The sequence below is a fragment of the Maylandia zebra genome, linkage group LG1, assembly GCF_041146795.1.
Source record: "Maylandia zebra isolate NMK-2024a linkage group LG1, Mzebra_GT3a, whole genome shotgun sequence".
NCBI classification, from domain to species: Eukaryota; Metazoa; Chordata; class Actinopteri; order Cichliformes; family Cichlidae; genus Maylandia; species Maylandia zebra.
The window spans coordinates 35,538,796-35,558,521 of record NC_135167.1 but is presented as its reverse complement, the minus strand read 5'-3'; the positions used below and the strand labels follow the sequence as shown (position 1 = coordinate 35,558,521).

The 19,726-nt window shown below is 38.1% G+C and overlaps 1 protein-coding gene across 3 annotated transcripts in view; it reads right to left on the bottom strand.

Annotated features, from left to right (window-relative positions):
* Positions 1-19,726, bottom strand: part of lsp1b (lymphocyte specific protein 1 b) — a 72,967-nt gene that overhangs the window by 9,382 nt on the left and 43,859 nt on the right. The window contains exons 7-14 of one of the 3 annotated variants that reach the window (XM_012925325.4): positions 8,316-8,339; positions 7,900-7,941; positions 7,009-7,040; positions 6,709-6,793; positions 3,214-3,354; positions 2,927-3,025; positions 1,421-1,504; positions 1,232-1,337 (exon numbers count right to left, since the gene is read on the bottom strand). In XM_012925325.4, the coding sequence (XP_012780779.2) occupies positions 1,232-1,337; positions 1,421-1,504; positions 2,927-3,025; positions 3,214-3,354; positions 6,709-6,793; positions 7,009-7,040; positions 7,900-7,941; positions 8,316-8,339 (613 nt within the window). The remainder of the gene's footprint in view (positions 1-1,231; positions 1,338-1,420; positions 1,505-2,926; positions 3,026-3,213; positions 3,355-6,708; positions 6,794-7,008; positions 7,041-7,899; positions 7,942-8,315; positions 8,340-19,726) is intronic. The other 2 variants (XM_004573307.6, XM_076885473.1) reach the window with 2 other exon arrangements.

Sequence of the window (19,726 nt, the reverse complement as noted above, 5' to 3'; positions counted from 1 at the left end):
ATGTCACACAGGCACTTTTATTAACATACAGCACAGATGTACATGAAAAATTACTCAAAATTAAATTATGAGCATTCATTAAATAATAATGCTCCATAAATAAAAGAAAACAAGGTTGTTTTTGTGCTAAACAAAGAGCTCACAATTGTGCAGTCAAAATGTAAACTAAAAGACGCTGAGCGTAATAACAAAGACAGACAGATTTCACAGCTGCTCTGTTCCTAAGTTTTACTGTGTGACTGATAGCCTGGAGTTTGAAATCCGCTTCATAACCACGTCTCTTACAGGTGCCATTTATGGTCCTTATACACACACAATACGGTAATATTACGTTGATGCACAGTACGTATCACTCCGCGAAGCTCCTCGGTAGCCGTAATGCGCCGACAATCTATCAAGCGGTGCAGCTTACCAAAGTCGTACTCAAACATTTTTGACATATTGCTGAGCGCCGTGTACCACATAAAATCGGTTCGCGGCCATCAAGCACAACCAGAATTCATACATAAGGCGCGCTATCAACTTTTGAGAGAATGAAAGGATTTTAGGGTTAGCGCGGTTAGCTCGTTAGCGCGGTTAGCTCATTAGCATGTTTAGCTCGTTAACACGTTGACGCCGTCCAGCCCCACGCATGGGGCGATGCGCAGTAACTCGTTAACGGAGATTTGCCGTGTCCGTCTTGTCGCTGCCTGCACGTGAAGCGATGGGGGAGGAGGGGGAGTTGTCTTCAGTGAAGGCGAGGCGGAGTAACGTTGCGTAGAGACAAAAGTGGACGAAAGAGAGGCAAACTTGCGGCTCCACAACTATAATTATAACGTAACATAGACTATATCGATATAAAGGATATTGTCACATCTTATATCTCGTATAAAAATATATCGATATCTTTTAAAAACTCGATATATCGCCCAGCTCTATTATGACTCTATAAGAATATTTAATCACTTTTTCCCTGATCAGCTATCTCTCGATTATTGTGTGTTTTATTGAGCTCTTCATCATTTTCTATTTTGTATTTTATTGAGCTCCTTTTCTTTCTCCTTTTTGCTTGTTTTATTTTTATTTATTTTTATTTTTAACTTTTCCAAGCTATTTGCTGTTTCATAAAATTGTACTGAGCTGGGTCATTTTTGACATTCTGGCTGCTACGACATGACAAGTGTCCAACATTTTCCATTACAATAGTGCATCGTATCTAATGTTAGCATTACTAGTTAAAGGATTCTCTCACCTGACTGGCAGTTTATGTCCTCACTGCATCCGCTGTCAACAGAAACCTTCTCATACTTGCCGTGACCTGTCACCACAAATTTATATCTTTTGCCAGTGGAGCTCTCCTGCAATTCAGTCGATAAAAGAATATTGATCAAGACAAACGTTTAAAAGTTTCTGTTCCGCTATCCTCCGTGTGAGCGTGTACCTTTCCTTCTTTCCCAGACGATAACGTGTCTCCAAGGCTCTCCCATAAATTTTTCTTGTTTAAAACACCACCAGGGTTGATTTCCTGAAAACAGGAACAGTAAACAAACCACACTTTGGTATCTCTGTCTGAAAGAGCAACATGTAAAAGCTGCTGATGTTGCCATGAGGGGGCAGACTTTCACTGCCTAGCCTGCAAACCTGAGGCTGATTTACACCAGACAGAAGAGAAAGTGGGAAGCGAAAACTTCAAGTAGAAAAGAACAGAGAATGATGTGGACTGAAAGACTTTAAAGAATAAGAAATAGTAAGAAATTTAGAGAATAGAGGAAAAAGCTGAAACTGTATGAAACTGACAATAATAATAAAAATAATAATAAATAATGATAGGAACGGAATCATAGCTAATTTTAGAGATTTTTGTGAATCTGACAATAAATAAATAAGAACAACAACAAAAAAGACATTTTAAGGTCACAGGATGACGAAAAATCTTAAAAATGGGCTTTTTAAATTATATTGGCATGAAAGACTGCCATGTGGGAATAGCTGAGCACTCTTAATGTCAAGCACTATCAATGTAGAAAAAACAACAATGTGCATAGCAAAGCCTGGCAGTGAAAGCAGATGACACACACATGAAGAGCGGGGCAAAGTTTGATTTGCTCTTTCACCAAATACTCATGACATCATTCCCTTGCAGATGGCAGAATTCAACATTGCTTCTGAAATCAAACTTTTCTTCTTTTAAGGTTCACTATTTTGTACTTTATTTTGTATTCACTTTAAGGATTCACATTATATGAATCTTATTTATTTACTGATTTAGAGAGGTCTGAAGTCTGAGCTTTTGGTTTTATTTATACAAACTACACTGACCTCATGATACTTTGGGTATGTTTAAGTTGCGCATCCACTGCTATAGCAGTATATACAATGACAAAAAATATGAAATATGAAAAAATATGAGCAATGGGGTACCCTTTAAACAAAAGCTGATAGCAGCTGACACCGTGAACAGTGTGATACTTAAAGAGTGTGTTATAAGCAAGAAAATATTCATGTTCAGAGAAACATCCATTAAAGCAGAAGAAGTAGTTTTGTGTAAAAAGCACTAACCACTAGCTTGTTGAATAAGAAGTTTTTCTTTTTGCTGTGTGTGTGGGTTTTTTGTTTTTTTTTAACTGTGACAAAATCTGAACAAAAACATGCTCTTAGAACCATAGAAATCTTCCTGGGAGGATTAATAAACATGGAAGCAGAGGACATCATCCTGACATCCTGGTAAATGTTAACTTTTGAGCCACCCAAACCGACCGTATGAACAGCATGCATTAAAATCATAAATTAAACTTTTGGTTTTGTATATTTTTAAAGTAGTTGTTGCCTTTCCATTTTTGGTTGGAAAAAGACATAAAGACTGGGCAAAATACCTGTTTAAAAACTGATGTAATCAATTTAATGTAATTCATGTAGAAATAATAATAATAATAATGATATGACTTACGGCTGGTTTGGAGGGGGAGCTAGATCTGCTTCCGTCTTCACTTCCTTTCACCCACTGGTTGATGAGATCAGCAACACCCACTTTTAGAGCATCTGCGTCCTGAGAGGAAAGTGAGAAACATCATGTATTACAGTAATATCAAAATCATTCCCCTAGGAAATCTTCCCTCCTGTTTTCTGTTTAAAATATATTATTTTGGAAATTATTGGAAACATAAAGGAACAACCCCCCCCCCCCCCCCCCCCCCCACACACACACACACACACACAAGTTATGTTTCCATAAACCTTAGATGCTGTGATCGAGGTGGCATTTTGGTTCCAGGCGTCTCCGGCCTCAAACAGGTTCTTCTTGGATGCAACTGGTTCAGTGGGAGCAGTGAGATCAGTCACTGTCTGGCAGCCTGATCTGCCTTCCTTTGAGGAGAGCTGAGAAAAATAAGATGACAGAAAGAAAAGTAGAAAGGTTTAGGTCAGTTCTGAGAATCTAGTGAGAGAGTCACTGTGTGAGCGAGTAAAGGAGTGCTAGTTTGTAAAGCAACCAAATATTAGTGGAATTTTTTTTGCCTTCATTGTGAAACGATGATACTCTACACATACACAAAAATGAAAACTCATTTGCACAACAGACCAATTTCTTCTACAACACGGGACTCACGACGGGGGACATGGACCCGTACAAAGCGTGCGGAGGGCGGTGAAAGAGGCGAAGCAGCGCTACGGGAGGAAACTAGAGTCACAACTCCAACAGAGTGACTCTAGGAGCCTGTGGCGGGGACTAAGGACAATAACCGACTCTAAAGCACCAACAACCGGTATGACGAACGCGGCCGTGACTCTGGCAGACGAGCTGAACACTTTCTATGCTTGCTTCGAGGCTGCAGCTGACTCCAACAATGCTAGTGCTAGCGGCGCTAACGGCTGCAGACAGGAAGATACTGCCAGCACCGGAAACGTGCTCGTCATCTCCGAGCATGAAGTAAGGAGAGCCTTCAAAAGAGTGAACACCAGGAAAGCAGCAGGACCAGACGGCATCCCAGGTCGTATCCTAAGAGACTGCGCATACCAGCTAGCTCCTGTGTTCACTGAGATATTCAACATCTCTTTATCTCAGTCGGCGATCCCCACATGCTTCAAAGAGTCCATCATTGTTCCTGTCCCGAAGAAACCCCACCCTGCTCCTCTCAATGACTATCGCCCTGTAGCCCTCACCTCAGTAGTGATGAAGTGCTTTGAACGCCTGGTCAGAGACTTCATCATTTCTTCACTACCAGACACACTGGACCCACTACAGTTCGCTTACCGTCCAAATCGTTCCACAGACGATGCCATCTCTCATCTCCTCCAAACATCACTCACTCACTTGGACACTAGAAGGGGTAATTATGTTAAAATGCTCTTCATAGACTAGAGCTCTGCATTTAACACCATAATTCCCTCCACACTCACCACCAAGCTGGAGCATCTGGGACTCAGCTCATCTATGTGTCAGTGGATCTCCAACTTCCTAACTGGCAGACCACAGGCAGTAAGGATGGGCTCAGCCTCCACCACTCTCAGCACTGGAGCCCCCCAGGGGTGTGTTCTGAGCCCCCTGCTGTACTCTTTGTACACATGACTGTGTGGCCACTACCAGCTCCACCACCATCATCAAGTTTGCTGACGACACCGTCGTGGTGGGCCTGATCTCTGATAACAACGAGACAGCCTACCTGAAGGAGATTAGGAATCTGGAGAACTGGTGCCAGAGGAACAACCTCCTTCTAAACGTCAGTAAGACAAAGGAGCTGATAGTGGACTTCAGCACTAAGCAGGAGAGGAACTACCAGACCCCCGTCATCAACGAGTGCCCAGTGGAGAGAGTGGACAGCTTCAAATACCTCGGAGTTCACATCACGCAGGACCTGTCATGGTCCTGTCACATCAACACCGTGGTGAAAAAGGCCCGACAGCATCTCTACCACCTCAGACGCTTGAGAGACTTCCAACTGCCCTCCAAGGTGCTCAGGAACTTTTACTCGTGCACCATAGAGAGCATCCTGACGAGAAACATCTTAACCTGGTTCGGGAACAGCACCATGCAGGACAGACGAGCTCTACAGAGGGTTGTGCGGTCAGCTGAGCGCACCATCCGCTCCGAGCTCCCTGACTCAATCTACAGCAGGCGGTGCTGGACCAAGGCCAGGAAGATTGTGAAGGACCTCAGCCATCCCAACAACAGACTGTTCTCTCTGTTGAGGTCAGGAAAGCGATTCCGCTCCCTGAAGACCAACACAGAGAGACTAAGGAGGAGCTTCTTCCCGCAGGCGATACGGTCTCTCAATCACACCACCACACAGTACTGACCCACACATATAGTTCTTACACACACACTGGACATTCTGGACATTGTTTTCACTTCATCACTTAAATCACTTGTACAGCTGCTGTTATTGTGTATATATTTATTTATATTTCTTCATACATTCTTATATAGTTCTATATTGTGTATTTTGTTGTACAGTTATTTTATACAGTTATTTTATATATTTTATCTTATTCTTTCCCAGTTAAATTTACCCTTCATTCTAATTTGTGTTGTACAGTTATTTCATTTTTAACCTTAATTTATATTTTATTCCTTCCTAGTTAAATTTACCCTTTTTAATTTTTCATATTTATTTCCTATCTTATTCATAGCCTTTTCCTTTTTTGTTTTCTTTAGGTCACGAGCAGTTGTCCAAGCATTTCACTACATATTGTACTGTGTATGACTGTGTACATGACAAATAAAATTTGAATTTGAATTCTTGATTTTACATCCTTCACTTTAATACTTTAATACTTTACCTATTATTGCTATATATATATATATATATATATATATATATATATATATATATATATATATATATATAGCAATAATGATGTGTGATTCACAAGACAATGTAAACCAGTTTATTTAAAAAATGTTTTTAATGCAATAATTGTTGCCAGTCACAGGCAAATTGAATAGATGTAACTGTTTTTTCTCCACTTTCTTTATGTTTTATTAAACACCATCACCTTTTCGTTAATTTTAGAATTCTTTTTATTTGGATAAATACCCAGAAACACTTTTTCCCTGTGATCAATGATAGCCGTATTTTCAAACGAGCCAAGACCACACCATCTTTTTCACACTCAGGTTAAAATATGTTTATTTTAACAAAGACCTCACAATGTTAAAAAGAAGAACAAGGAAGAACTGCATTTTTACAGGAAGAAACCTCCAGCAGAAGGAAGGAGGATCAGGGAGGGAGGGAGGGATCCTCAGGGAGGATCAACCAACTGCTGCTACTAAAAAAAAAATTATAGCAGTCTAAAGCAGCGGTCCCCAACCTTTTTTGCGCCGCGGACCAGTTTATGCCCGACAATATTTTCACGGACCGGCCTTTAAGATGTCGCGGATAAATACATCAAAATAAATCTAGTACCGGTACCGAAAAAAGAAGATTTATTCATAACACACCTGAAAAGACCCAGGAAAACTGAGTTAACGATAAAAGCGATAACAAAATAACCTGAAAACCGATAAAAACCCTGAAAACCATACATTTCACACCTGAGGCTCAACTCTCGCGGCCCGGTACCAAACGACTCACGGACCGGTACCGGTCCGAGGCCCGGGGGTTGGGAACCGCTGGTCTAAAGTATCCTCTGAGATTTCAAGTGATTAGTCTGCGGAATCTGTTAATGATTACAAAAAATTATCCCACGAATATCCTCTTACTGGTTGAGAAGAAAAACACTCTGCAGTTTTACCTCCAGGGCGTGTGTATATTGTTCCAGTCTCTTGTCGATCTTGGAAACAGGAAGAGGTGGCAGTGTCTTCTTTATGTTGCTGGTGCTTTAGAAGAATGCATAAACAACTGAATCAGTCATGGCAAAAGTGTAATTCTGTCTGATTTTAGCATGTGGTACAAACTCTTTATGTCCTTCCAGAGGAAAGTTTGGTGTTTCTACGTGTAAATGGTGATGGACATCATATCACACTGAAAGAAAGCTTCCTGCACGTGTTAGATTTTGATCATTCTTGTGTGTGTTTTTTATTGGTAGGCCTACCTTCTCCTCAGAGACTCTGTTCGCTCTGTGATCTGAGGAATGGAAATTTTCTGTTTATTAATTTGCATTTCGCAGATCAACAATTTAAACAGGAGTAAAAAACCAAACAAAAAGGAGACACAAAAACTTCAATGTTCTTTCACAAAGGAAATCAGCTGTCAAATAATATTCTACTAACAATTACATAATTCCTGTCTTCATGACAGTCCAAAACATTACTCTGATAAATTCTCTGTCTTCCTTCTCAAGTCCTCATCTCAGGTCCATGCAACAAAGATAGTAAATGTTCCCTCTTCAACCAGGTTCAGTTTAACAGGATAAACCTTGATCCTATAATGTTTCTAATAAGAGTTGTTCAATACTTGACCTGTTAGACCTTTTGCAAAACACTGCAGGCAATTTGTTATCAGAAAACAAAGGTGTTTTATGCCTTGTTTTTACCCTCTGATAGAAATCCTTAACTTTCTGAGGCCAAAGTCATCCTTAACAACTCCCAAACCCAACCCTAACTTTAACCCTAGCCCTAGCCTTATATGTCATTTTTGTTTTTATTGAATTGTTTTTCCAAGTCTTGACTATCAGGGAACAAGGATTATTCTAATTGACACGCATGACTCCTATTTACATTTGTTTAGAAAAACGTCTCTTTTGACATTCTTCAAAATATCGGGTTAGTCATATGTCATGACTTCAGGGGGTTAAGTTACCTAATACTTTTATTACCGAGACAGATTTCACTTTGCAGCTGTAGGTTTTTCCTCTTGTAGCAGGTCAAATTATCAGTAGTTTTGCAGTCTTTCTAATAGCAGTGCTGCCAGATTCGGGGTGTATCAGGGTGTGTTTGCTTGAGTTTGCTTGAGAGTAGGCCTGCTGTTTTTCATCCTGACTCACCTTGAATTTACCATCTGCTGTGATGCGGCTGCTCACTTCATCCTGTAAAGAGACAGAGTAAGCTGAGACACAAATTCCTATAGAAGTCAGTGACACTGCACCAAAAGACACTGCAAAATAAAAAAATATATATCTCTGTGGTTCAGAGTTCATTTTACCCTGTTCTGAACTTTTTAACATCCATCAGGTCACCAAACCACTGAGGGTTAATGTTAGGGTGGTATAAACTTCAAATTTCAAAGAGGTTTTTTTAACCAACAATAACAGGTTTTCTCACCATTTAAAAATCCTACCAATAAAACTGTGTCATGCAGTTCATGGCTGCTCTTTAATCAGTGCAATCAAACCTTAAGTTTGACAAATGACTCTCTTCCATTGCTGCACAATAGGTCAGCTGACACATGCAGGTTACTTACTGGGTAAAACTGTATGAGGAGTTTCTTTTGGGACATCAGGAGGCATTAAAGAGACAATGGGTTTAGACATGATTAATACAATGTAACATAATAATATGAGGTGCCATAAGGAACATTATTACTGAAACGCTCTCTCACACACAACTGAAACGCTCTCACACACACTACTGAAAAACCAAGGCATTTCACTTGAACAGGAAGGTGTTTCAGTTAAACAGGAAGGCATTTCAGTTAAAAAGGAAGGCATTTAAGTTGAACAAGAAGTCATTTCAGTTAAACAGGAAGGCGTTTCAGTTAAACAGGAAGTTGTTTCTTGACAAGGAAACTGAAAAAAGTGGTAGATTTCAAACAAACCACTACACAGATGTCTACTCAGCAACCTGCTAGTAGCCTAAGAGAAGCAGCTGCATTACTTAATATATAAGCCTCAGCATAAGTCAAAATTTTGAATAGCAGACACGCATTATCCTGGTTAATTTTTTTTGGCATATGTGCTTTTTGTCTTTTTTAGCAAAGAAAAAAATATCTTAAAATTATTAATAAAACCAGGGAGAGAAGGCTTAGTGTTCCTCCATTTAGCACAATGGATATGATATTTACTCAAAAGTATGATGATGTTAATGATGTCTGAGACACCCAATGCTAGATGATCCATGTAAAAAATTTATGATGTAATTCAAATAGTGGCACGTCATTAATATTTAGGGAAATCCAATTTTTTAAGTTGCACCAAATGCATTGTGTGATAGGGCATAGAAAAAAAAGATGTTCTAGGGTTTCATTTTCATCAGTACAAAAAGAACACTGATCCACCTCAAAGCCAAATCTCTTTTTTTAGAAATTCTGCCACAGGATTAATTTTGTTTATTACTTTAAAGTGTGTTTCTTTAACTTTAGGTATAGGCTATTTCATAAATTTTTAGTAGGCTTTATCCAGTGTATATGAAATAACTAAATTAGAACCATGCAATGTAACCATTCTGTTGTAACTATGAAATATTTTGTCTTTGAAGAAACTACTAATAAATTTATTATTGCATTTTTATCAAACAGCTGACATTGCCCTAGCAATAAATTTGGGAGCACTGATGAGAAATTATTGTATATTATAACATTTTTAATCAAATGAAGCAGAGGCAGTGGGACCAGTTCACACAATTTGTTATATTCTCTTTGAGAACAGTTTAGACAATATTTTTCTGAAAAGTCTGTGTAACTTAGAATGACACCGTTATCATCCAACAAATCTGTTATGAATATAAGCTTGTTTAAACCAGTCGCTCTCGAAAATTGATTTTTGATTAAGTGTTATTACCCTATGATTTCATAAGGTTTAATTATGGGGAGAAGTTGTGGGTATAACTCATTATCTCAGATTTTAACCATTTAATTCTAAGGGTGCCAACCATAAATTCTAATTCTGGAGTTTTGATACCACCTTTATTGTATTCCTTCACAAGCTGAGATTTTCAATGTAAAGGGTTTTATTCCTCCACAAAAATTCGAAAATAACTGTGTTAGCCTTATTAATGCTTTTAGAGGAGATATATAGAGAATGACAAGGATAAATCAATTTGGAGATGCCTTCAGCTTTAGATAGGATGTTTCTGCCAAAAATAGCGAGGTCTCTGGTTAACCAATGGCTAAGTGATTTCTTCATCTCCATGATACAGTTAGAAATATTAGTGTCTTCTCTGCTAATTGTTTTTTTTTTTTTTTTTTTTTAGATATTATCTACGGAAGCGTAGAGCTGCCACCCAGGCAAAAGAAAAATACAAGTGTATCACGTTATAACGTGAAAAGTTTATTGTTCTAACAAGATACTTTTCCTGTTTGTACAATATACTTTTCACGTTTGAACAACATAATATCACGTTATTACAATATACATAATTATCACGTTCGTACAATATAAATATCATATTGTACGAACGTGATAATTATATTGTTTGAACAATAACGTTTTCACGTTATAACATATATTTTATTGGTCGAGCATGATATATTGCCGTAAAGATACGGAAGTGTAAAACATAGTGAAGTGGGTGACAGTGCAGATCAGAGTGCGAGAAAATGGCTCGTTTATTGGAATTAATTAAGTTCTATTTTATGCTTGGATTGAGGCATGGGGAGATTTTGCTGTTATTGAGCAGTTTGGACAGTATTGTGATAAGCATGCGGACACTTAGAAGAAACCTAAAACACATGGGACTGTACAGGAGAAAGAATGAGTCCGATCCGATTGAGGTGGCACGATTTCTTATTGATCAACTGGAGGGACATGGGAGGCTCCATGGATACAAACTACACCACCTGAACTGCATTCAGGCAGGTTATGTTGTCACGCAGAGTACTGTGAGACATTTACTGAAATATCTTGACCCTTACGGTGTTGAGCAACGACGCAGAAATCGCCTAATGCGACGCACGCATGTAAATCCTGGACCAAATTTTATGTGGCATGTTGACTCCTATGACAAACTGAAGCCTTTTGGAATCTGTATAAATGGAGCTATTGATGGCTTTTCGAGAGTTATGATTTGGCTTCATGCCTATTCAACAAACAATGATCCCAAAGTCATTGCTGGATATTTCATAGCAGAAGTTGAAAAGAGGATGGGAACACCTGCTAGGATTCGCTCTGATTTGGGAACAGAAAATGTCATAATGGCTGAGATGCAACGATTCTTGCGCTGAACTATGGATCCGAACGTCAGAAACGGTTTTATTACTGGATCCAGCAATCACAATCAGCGTATTGAAGGCTGGTGGGCCTTTCTGAGACGACATCATGCTCAGCTCTGGATAAATCGTCTCCAGGAACTAAAAGACCATGACTGCTTTTCTGGATGTTTTTTGGACAAGCAGCTCATATTGTTTACGTGCCTGAATGTCATCGAGGTATGTAACCATGTTTATATTCTTTTAATGAGTCATTGTGTGTGTGTGTGTGTGTGTGTGTGTGTGTGTGTGTGTGTGTGTATGTGTGTGTGTGTGTGTGTGTGCGTGTGTTAGAGAGAAAGAGAGACACGGAGAGAGAATAAAAAGTTTGCTTTAACACCCACGCACCATCCCTATTATCACTCCGTTCAGGATATGAAAAAAATGCATATTTCACTGGCCAGAAACATAAAATCGCACTGTCTAAAACAATTCACGTTTAATAATTACTTAAAATTTTCCACAGTATCACGTGTCTACCACTGTTATTCTTGTTGTTGAGTATTTTTGATAAACTCTGTTTTTCCGACTGCTTTTGATTGATTGATTGATTGATCGTACTTTATTCATCCCAAGGGAAATTGGGTTAAGGCTGCCAGCCGTGCCAGCGTGTTCTTTTACTGATATGAGATTTTTAAATTTTTAATATTTAATAGGAAGAGCTGCAGCAAGTTGCACATATGTGGAACACCCACATAATACGCAGAAGCAGAAATGCAGTTGCTCCAAGTGGACGTCCGATTCTCATGTACACCATCCCTCATCTCTTTGGAGGACAGGATCATCTGAAAGAGGTTTCTCGGGAGGCAGTGGATGCTTGTAAGCAAGAATGTCAACAGAGAGGAGGACCTTATACCTGTGATGAAACCGTTTTCAGCTTGTGTTGCCTTATAATGTCAGAGAACTTCTTACTTCCACCAAGCACAGCAGATGAATCCATTGAACTGTATTTCTTCCTGAGAGCCTATATACTGAAGGACTTATAAACCTAAATATAATTGGGCTTTGGGAATTTTTACGCATATATTTTTGGGTACAATGTTTTATTTGTGCAATAAACAATAGAAAAGACATTCATTATTATTTTGTTTGGATTTTCGGTTCAAGATAGTAGCAAGCAAGCATGTCTAAATATATTTAACCAAATCTTCGTACTCCAACCTTTTGGCATTTCCAATTATTTTTTAACTGAATTTCTATTATATCTGATTTCTGTTTTAAGACTGTCGAAAAAACATTTTTTAAACTGCTGATCCTATACATTATTATTCATGAAATATTGTTTTCAATTTTACTGAACACATTGTGCAACTGCTATTCATCCACGAACAGTTTCTTGTAAACTGGTAAATGTACAAATTCTGCATTATGTAATAATTAACAAACAGTGTTAGATGTTAACCTCCCTTTTATTTGTGTTCAAGGAGAAGAAAACACGGACTCTTGATAAACACTACAAAACTTAACTTATGTGCCAATTTTCTGTCTTTTATTCCAGTCAACTATTGCATCAAACACATTGCCTTCCTATTGCCTATGTTCTAAACAAATGACTGGTGGAAAGGTAAAAAAAATATACTTGAAAATAATTAATATTAAGTCTTTTGAATTATTACTAAACAAAACATCCCCTCTATAGCAGACATTTTGTATCCTACAAAACTGCACCACAGACCTGTGGAAAAGGACCTTGACACATGATAAGAACTAATAATAAGCATAGTTCACCTCTTGCTGCTAACCATATGAACTTATTAAACATAATTAGTTAACATTTAAACTAGTAAAACTTTTAAGTATGAAAACTTAAACTGAAATTTACATTTTTCATGGTGGAAACAAATTGATGTTGTCCACAATTTTTGAAAATAAATTCAAATATGAAATAAAACACTTCCCTGAAATTTAAGCTCTTTCTTTTTTTATACAATGATGTGTTCCCTGTTTGTGGGTTTAACAAACTTTAGAGCTTCATAGCCAGTCATTGTTAGTGCAAACCTTTCATTCTTTGGTTTAAACATGATGGACTTTAATCAAGCTATGCTGAACTCATAAGAGCTTTTAGCAGCCAAAACATTGTCCAGTTCATTTCGTAGTTCTGGGTAGGACGTGTATGTCCATGGTAGTTCCAGAAGAGGGCCACATGTGTGTGCCACAGGTCGTCGTGCCAGTCCATCCACAGGCGTGAACAGTACCTCAACCTTGTCAACACAGATGACATCTGACCCAGTAAGAAACCTGAACATCCTTCTGAGCCCTGTATCATCAAGTCCTCTGATGTACTGGTGCAGAAATCTGAAGCTCTGCTTCTCTGCTTGAGTGGTGGGAGAGACAGTAAGCAACTTCAAAAGCTTTCTCGTTGTTGGCTTTTTATCCTCATACATTTGTAGGGCATCTTGTGGGCTTTGAAAAGCTTCTTTTAGGAAGTAGCTTGCAACTAAGGACATTTTCTCTGCGGCATATGCTGGTTTTTGGATTAATTGTTTGTGTGCGACTTTCAGAAGAAGGCCTTTTAAGTTCTCTTTGGTTGGAAGCACTGATACATCCAGGCGATCCATGAGATCCAGCACTTCATCCCTGTCTTCATCTGTAAGATCTTCTTTTAGTGCCCTTGTTATCAGATCCCTATCTGATTGACTTAGGTAAAAGAGAAGACTTTCAAACAGCAGATCATCTGATACTTGATTCTCACCGAAGATGAGTGCCACTGTGAAAACAGGAGCAAGGCGACAAGGGAAATATCCATGGTCTTGAAATCCCTTCAGTAAAATTCTACCCATGGATTTCCACTCTTCTTCCTGCCATTTCGGAGACAGTGATGGCACTCTGAACTCCTCTCCTTCAACTGTGTTGTCCACAAACTCTGACCAAAATGCAGCATACACATCTCTTGATACGCCATCTGCGTCAGCTCCTTTTTCATCAATGTGGGTGTATTTTAGAGGGTGTATGAGGAGTGCTGGATCTTTGAACTGGCTGATCATCTCCTCCAGAATAGTAATCCTGTGAAGTTTGATGGTAACACAGACAACATCATATGATCCTGCAGAGCTTATTGCTTCATTGCTTATAGATGTTTCTGGACTACTGACTGCTGTGTTTGTTGGAGGAAGTGTAATGGATGTGATGACCAGATCATCTTCCTCAAACTGCAGGAATGGTTCATCTATTACAGTGTCATCAAGTTGACAAGGCAGAGGCTCTCCAAGGTAGGGTCCAATCATTACCTCAGATGTGTCTAATAATACATCTTCATCAGCATTCCTAGATTCTGATGATGAGATCACAACAGTGTGAGAAGCTTCTTCATCTCCTTGATGTGAGTCAGTCAGTTGTGTAACATTGTTTACATGTGTTTTCCCTCTATCATAAACTTCTTCATCATCTTCATCATTGGAAAATCTTCTTGTGCACAAGTAAAATTTCAACATTCCCTTTTTAAGTGCTGAATAGAGTTCTCCAACTGTGACATCTTCATCAAATACGGCCTCTTCCTGATAGTCTAATATGTCATGACTGAACACCTCCCATCTTCCAAATTTGCTTTTTCCACTTGGAAAGAAAAGATCTTTTGCATACTGTAATATGTCAGCTTTTTTGGAGTCTTTGGGCACATCAAAGGTCCTTGTTCCTCCTCCTCTGTGCTTTCTCACTTGCTTACCTTCATGGATCCACCCTAACTCAATTTTTCGAGTCTTTTTCTCAGCTCATTTGTTGTTTTTTGCATATGTTCTTTTTCTCTTAGAAACAAATGCCTCCTCATGATCAGATTTCTTCTCATTTTCATTGATTCCCATCTTTTCCTTCAATTTTTCGAGCAATGAGTTTTTTCTTGATTCCTTAGTACTTGCACCACTGTTTTCCAAGCAGAACCGTCTGGCAGCTATCCGGTCACCATATGTTGGGATGTAACAAGACAGGGTCTTGTCATCCATGAAATCAATCACTGTGGCATCAATCTGTAATAACAGAGATATTTATTACTATACAGAAGTACAAGGTATGCCTGCTGCCACACCACATGAGGTACCTCACTAAAAAAATGTATGTACATTTCACATGTGTTTTGATAATTGTCTGTTATTATTTTAGTGGCAGCCATCAATATTTAGCATTTATTATTTTCCTCTCTCTATGCCAGCAACATTAATGAGATTCTCTAACATGTTATTAATAGAAATATTACAGTATATACAATGCCCACCTTTGAAAAAGTAAATTAGTATTCACGTATCTTTCAGTTGCACAGAGCACAAAGGGTTGAACTCAGTGTTTTTTTTTAAATTGAAGCCAAATATCAATATAAACACAGTTTAATTCATTTGTTTTTAGATAAACAAGGAAACATTGTGCATCACATAATATAGCGATATATTTAAGAAACCTGGAATCTGCATACGGGTTAAGTAGTAACATGTGGTCATACAACGACCCAGTTTTATACAGCGGGTTAATTTGTTTTACATTCTCCATTCCATATAGATCCACACCAATGCAGCCTACCGTTACGTCCTTACGCAGTCAAAGTGAGAGAAGCGAAAACCGCTGTGGTTGTTAACTAAGCAATATGTCACATTTTTAGACGCTGTAACTTCGTAAAAAGCGAGTTTTACAAGTTTCCCCCTCAAGAGAGCACTTACGTGTTCTTGTAGCATTCGTAAGAGACAGTCCTCAGGTACACCACGATTCCAAAGAAATCTCAGAAGTGGGCTATCAGTGTTTGTGTCCATGTTGAAAGCAGGGCATTCAAAGTTAAGTGCCAGTTCTGAAGAGCGCGAGCTCTCCACAACTACCATGGATTTGGGTTTCCGAATGCAACACGTTTTACGTTCTTACAATAAAAAATGTTATTGTAATGGTATTTTTTTTAACGTTTGTACAATATATGATCACATTCGTACAATATGATATTTATATTGTACGAATGTGATAATTATATTGTATGAACGTGATAATTATGTATATTGTAATAACGTGATATTATGTTGTTCAAACGTGAAAAGTATATTGTACAAACAGGAAAAGTATCTTGTTAGAACAATAAACTTTTCACGTTATAACGTGATACACTTGTATTTTTCTTTTGCCTGGGTGGCAGCTCTACGCTTCCGTAATTATCAGCACTATATATTTAACTTTAGATTCAACTCTAACCAAAGCTATTGAGGAGTCAGAGCTTGTATGAATCGGTAGTAGTTCACATTTTTTGATACTGAGAGATAAACGAGATGCTTTAGAAAAAATTTAGTTTTCTCTACCACGTATTTATCTTTCAAAAAAATAGATGTATCATCTGCGAAGTGACTTATTTTGAAGTCTTTATTAAAAATTGATATTCCTTGTATGTCTTTAGAATTTTTGATTAATAGTGTTAACAACTGTATATATACCAATATAAAAAGCTTAGGGGAAATAGGACATACTTGCCGAATTCCCTGTTGCACCTTGAATCCATTCCTGGATTCAAGGAAGCTAAAATATTGTTAAGTAATGCGGCTGCTTCACTTAGGCTACAAGCACAGCCATCCCCAACCCCCAGGTCCTGGACCAGTACCGGTCTGTGAGTCGTTTGGTACCAGGTCGCAAGAGTTGAGGCTTGAGTTTGAAATTTATGGTTTTCAGGGTATTTATAGTTTTTTTTTAAATTTTTTATATCGTTTATATTGTTAACTCGGTTTCCCTGGGTCTTTTCCCGTGTGTTATGAATAAATCTTCTTTTTTTGGTAGCGGTACTGGTTTTATTTTATTGTATTTATCCAAGACAACTTAAAGGCCGGTCCGTGAAATTATTGTCGGCCATAAATGATACGTGGCGCAAAAAAGGTTGGGGACCGCTGTATTAGCAGGACGCTGAGTAGACATCCTTGTAGTGTTTTGAAATATATCGCTTTTTCCATCAGTTTCCTTGTCAGGAAACAACTTCCTGTTCAGCGGAAATGCCTCTGGTTTCAGTGGAGTGTGTGAGTACCTTTCAGTAGTGTGTGTGAGAGCGTTTCAGTAGTGTGTGTGAGAGCATTTCAGTTGTGTGTGTGAGAGCTAAAAATTTCAATAGTGTGTGTGAGAGCGTTTCAGTAGTGTGTGAGAGGTAAAATTTCAGTAGTGTGTGTGAGAGCGTTTCAGTAGTGTGTGTGTGAGAGCGTTTCAGTAGTGTGTGTGAGGTAAAATTTCAGTAGTGTGTGTGAGAGCGTTTCAGTAGTGTGTGTGAGAGGTAAAATTTCAGTAGTGTGTGTGAGAGCGTTTCAGTAATAATGTCCCTTACGGCACCTCATACAATAAGACTTTATCATCAGAAGTTCATTACATTATATCTGAGCAATTTAACATCATCATAGGTAAAAAGTGCTGGGTGCAACTGAAGCTGACCCAGACCAATCCACGTGGTACACACCTGCTTCATTGTTAAAAAATGAAGAAGGAACTAGTCCATCTCAGATGAGTTGCAACATCCTCAAACAGAACCAAGGGAATTTTACAAGAAATTTAATTTTTGAAGGAAACACTTATAAAATCTGTAAAGTAATCAAAATTCACTTGCACATAACATATCACATGAAAACTTTGCATTGAACTTTAGCTTTAGTTGTTTTCTGTATTCTGATTGAACAATATGTCAATGCAGGAACAGTACAATCAATGTTCCCTCTAATTTTCCATGTGTCTGAGTGAACACCAGGGCTGGACTGGGACAAAAAATCGGCCCGGGCATTTTGACTAGAGACCGGCCCACCAGAGGAAAAACCATAAAGCCTTTGAATGAAAACAAATGCTGTTGTCACAGTGATGTACACTGTCTTGTTGGTATATATGTATCAGTCTAATACATCATCCTCCCTATTCTGGTATTCTAAACAGTACCCGAAAGTAGACTGCTTGGTCGAGTTAACCTCCTGAACTATCTACAACCCATGGTGAAAACCTGAAATTAAGACTGAGAAGACTAGAGGGGAGACATGATCATTACTGATTACTGATGACAGATTTAGATATATTTTCATAAACCATTCATTTGCCACATCAATAAACAGCATGGCAGGGCAAAACATTTTTTCTAACATGGCAACCTTTAAAAAGCGATAGGAGATAGAAAGACAGGTGAGAAAGAATAAAACTTAATTGACTTTTTGATGGCATTTTACACACAGTACTGGTACAGTATCTAGAAAATGTGGGTAAATACTGGCATCATATCACTTGGCATCATCACTTGGCTACTTCTGAAGAAATTATGATGGGACCCTAAAAAAAATTACTATGTACCATAATGGATTTCTATACATTTTACATTAGATGAAAACGTTTGTTGTAAGATTGTAAGATTGTAAGATTCAGATTATTATTTTTTAAAAGCGAGACATATACGTATATGTAATCTGATTACTTTTTTCAAGTAACGAGTAAAGTAAGGGATTACTATTGCAAAAACGGTAATTAGATTACCGTTACTTTTCCGGCACTGACCGCGGCACTGACCGCGGCACACCTGCACCAGGGTAAACCTCCGCCTACCGCAGTCCTGCTTTACAGGTGAAAATAGAGCAATACAGCAGGACCGCTGAGTCTTTGACTTTATTTATTTTCTGCTGTGTTTTACTTGCATCTATTTGAAAGAGTGAGTGTAAACACAAAAAATATTTTATTTTATGTGCTGGAATGTGTCGAAAATAGGTTTAAATGTTAAACTAATTTATTCAAGTCAGAGAATGTTGCATATAATTAAATTTTTGCTTGATGCATAAAGTTAAAAGATTAAAACTGATAAAACAAGTTTAAAAAAAGAGACTTTTCCATTTGATTACATTTTGTATGATGGATTATGTAGAAAAAGTAGAATTGGGCTGAAAGATCTATCGCTTTATCACCTCTTCAGGTTGTAAATCGTGTTTTCAAAAAGTAACTAAGTAACTAAGTAATTAATTACTTTTGAAAATAAGTAATCAGTAAAGTAACGGGATTACTTTTTGGGGGAAGTAATCAGTAATTAGTTACTGATTACTTTTTTCAAGTAACTTGACCAACACTGATTATGAGTATGAGTCTGTGGTCTGGGAGAGAGTCCTGTAACTCTCTGTCTGCAAAATACAGTATATAAAGACCAATGTTGGGCAATTAATTATATAGTTACTTCTTCAAAAAAGTAACTCAGTTTGGCAAACAACAAAGATTTTTACAGCTGTTTTTTTTTTTTCAAATGAAGCCAAGGTGTTTTTTTAAATAAACATTTCAAACTATTTACAGCACAATCAGCTGTTCTGCATCAAATATGATGCCACACAAATTATTTGTGCCACTCCAAAAATAATTTCTGTCCACATAAAGGAGAACAATAGCCTGATACCTGCAGGCCTGACAACAGGAGATGTATCACTCCTGTAACACCTGTAACATTCAGCAGTCGCCTCATTGTTCTGACACACACAACAAAACTATTGACTACACTACACACTAAGTACACAAGATTTGTGCTGAACGTCGCAAATCTCTCACATCTCAAAACACCGTCGTCACTCCTAAAACTTCCCCCCGTTTCTTAACAACTTGCCATATCATTTTTTGATTGGTCGACATGGTACTTTTTTCGACCAATAGGAAAGGGTGGGGGTGTTTTTGGTTTTGTTTTTGCTCACAGGCGGAGAGTGCTTTCGAGCGTTTTTTCTTATAGAACGTTTCTTCCCGCAGTAAATATAAACAAC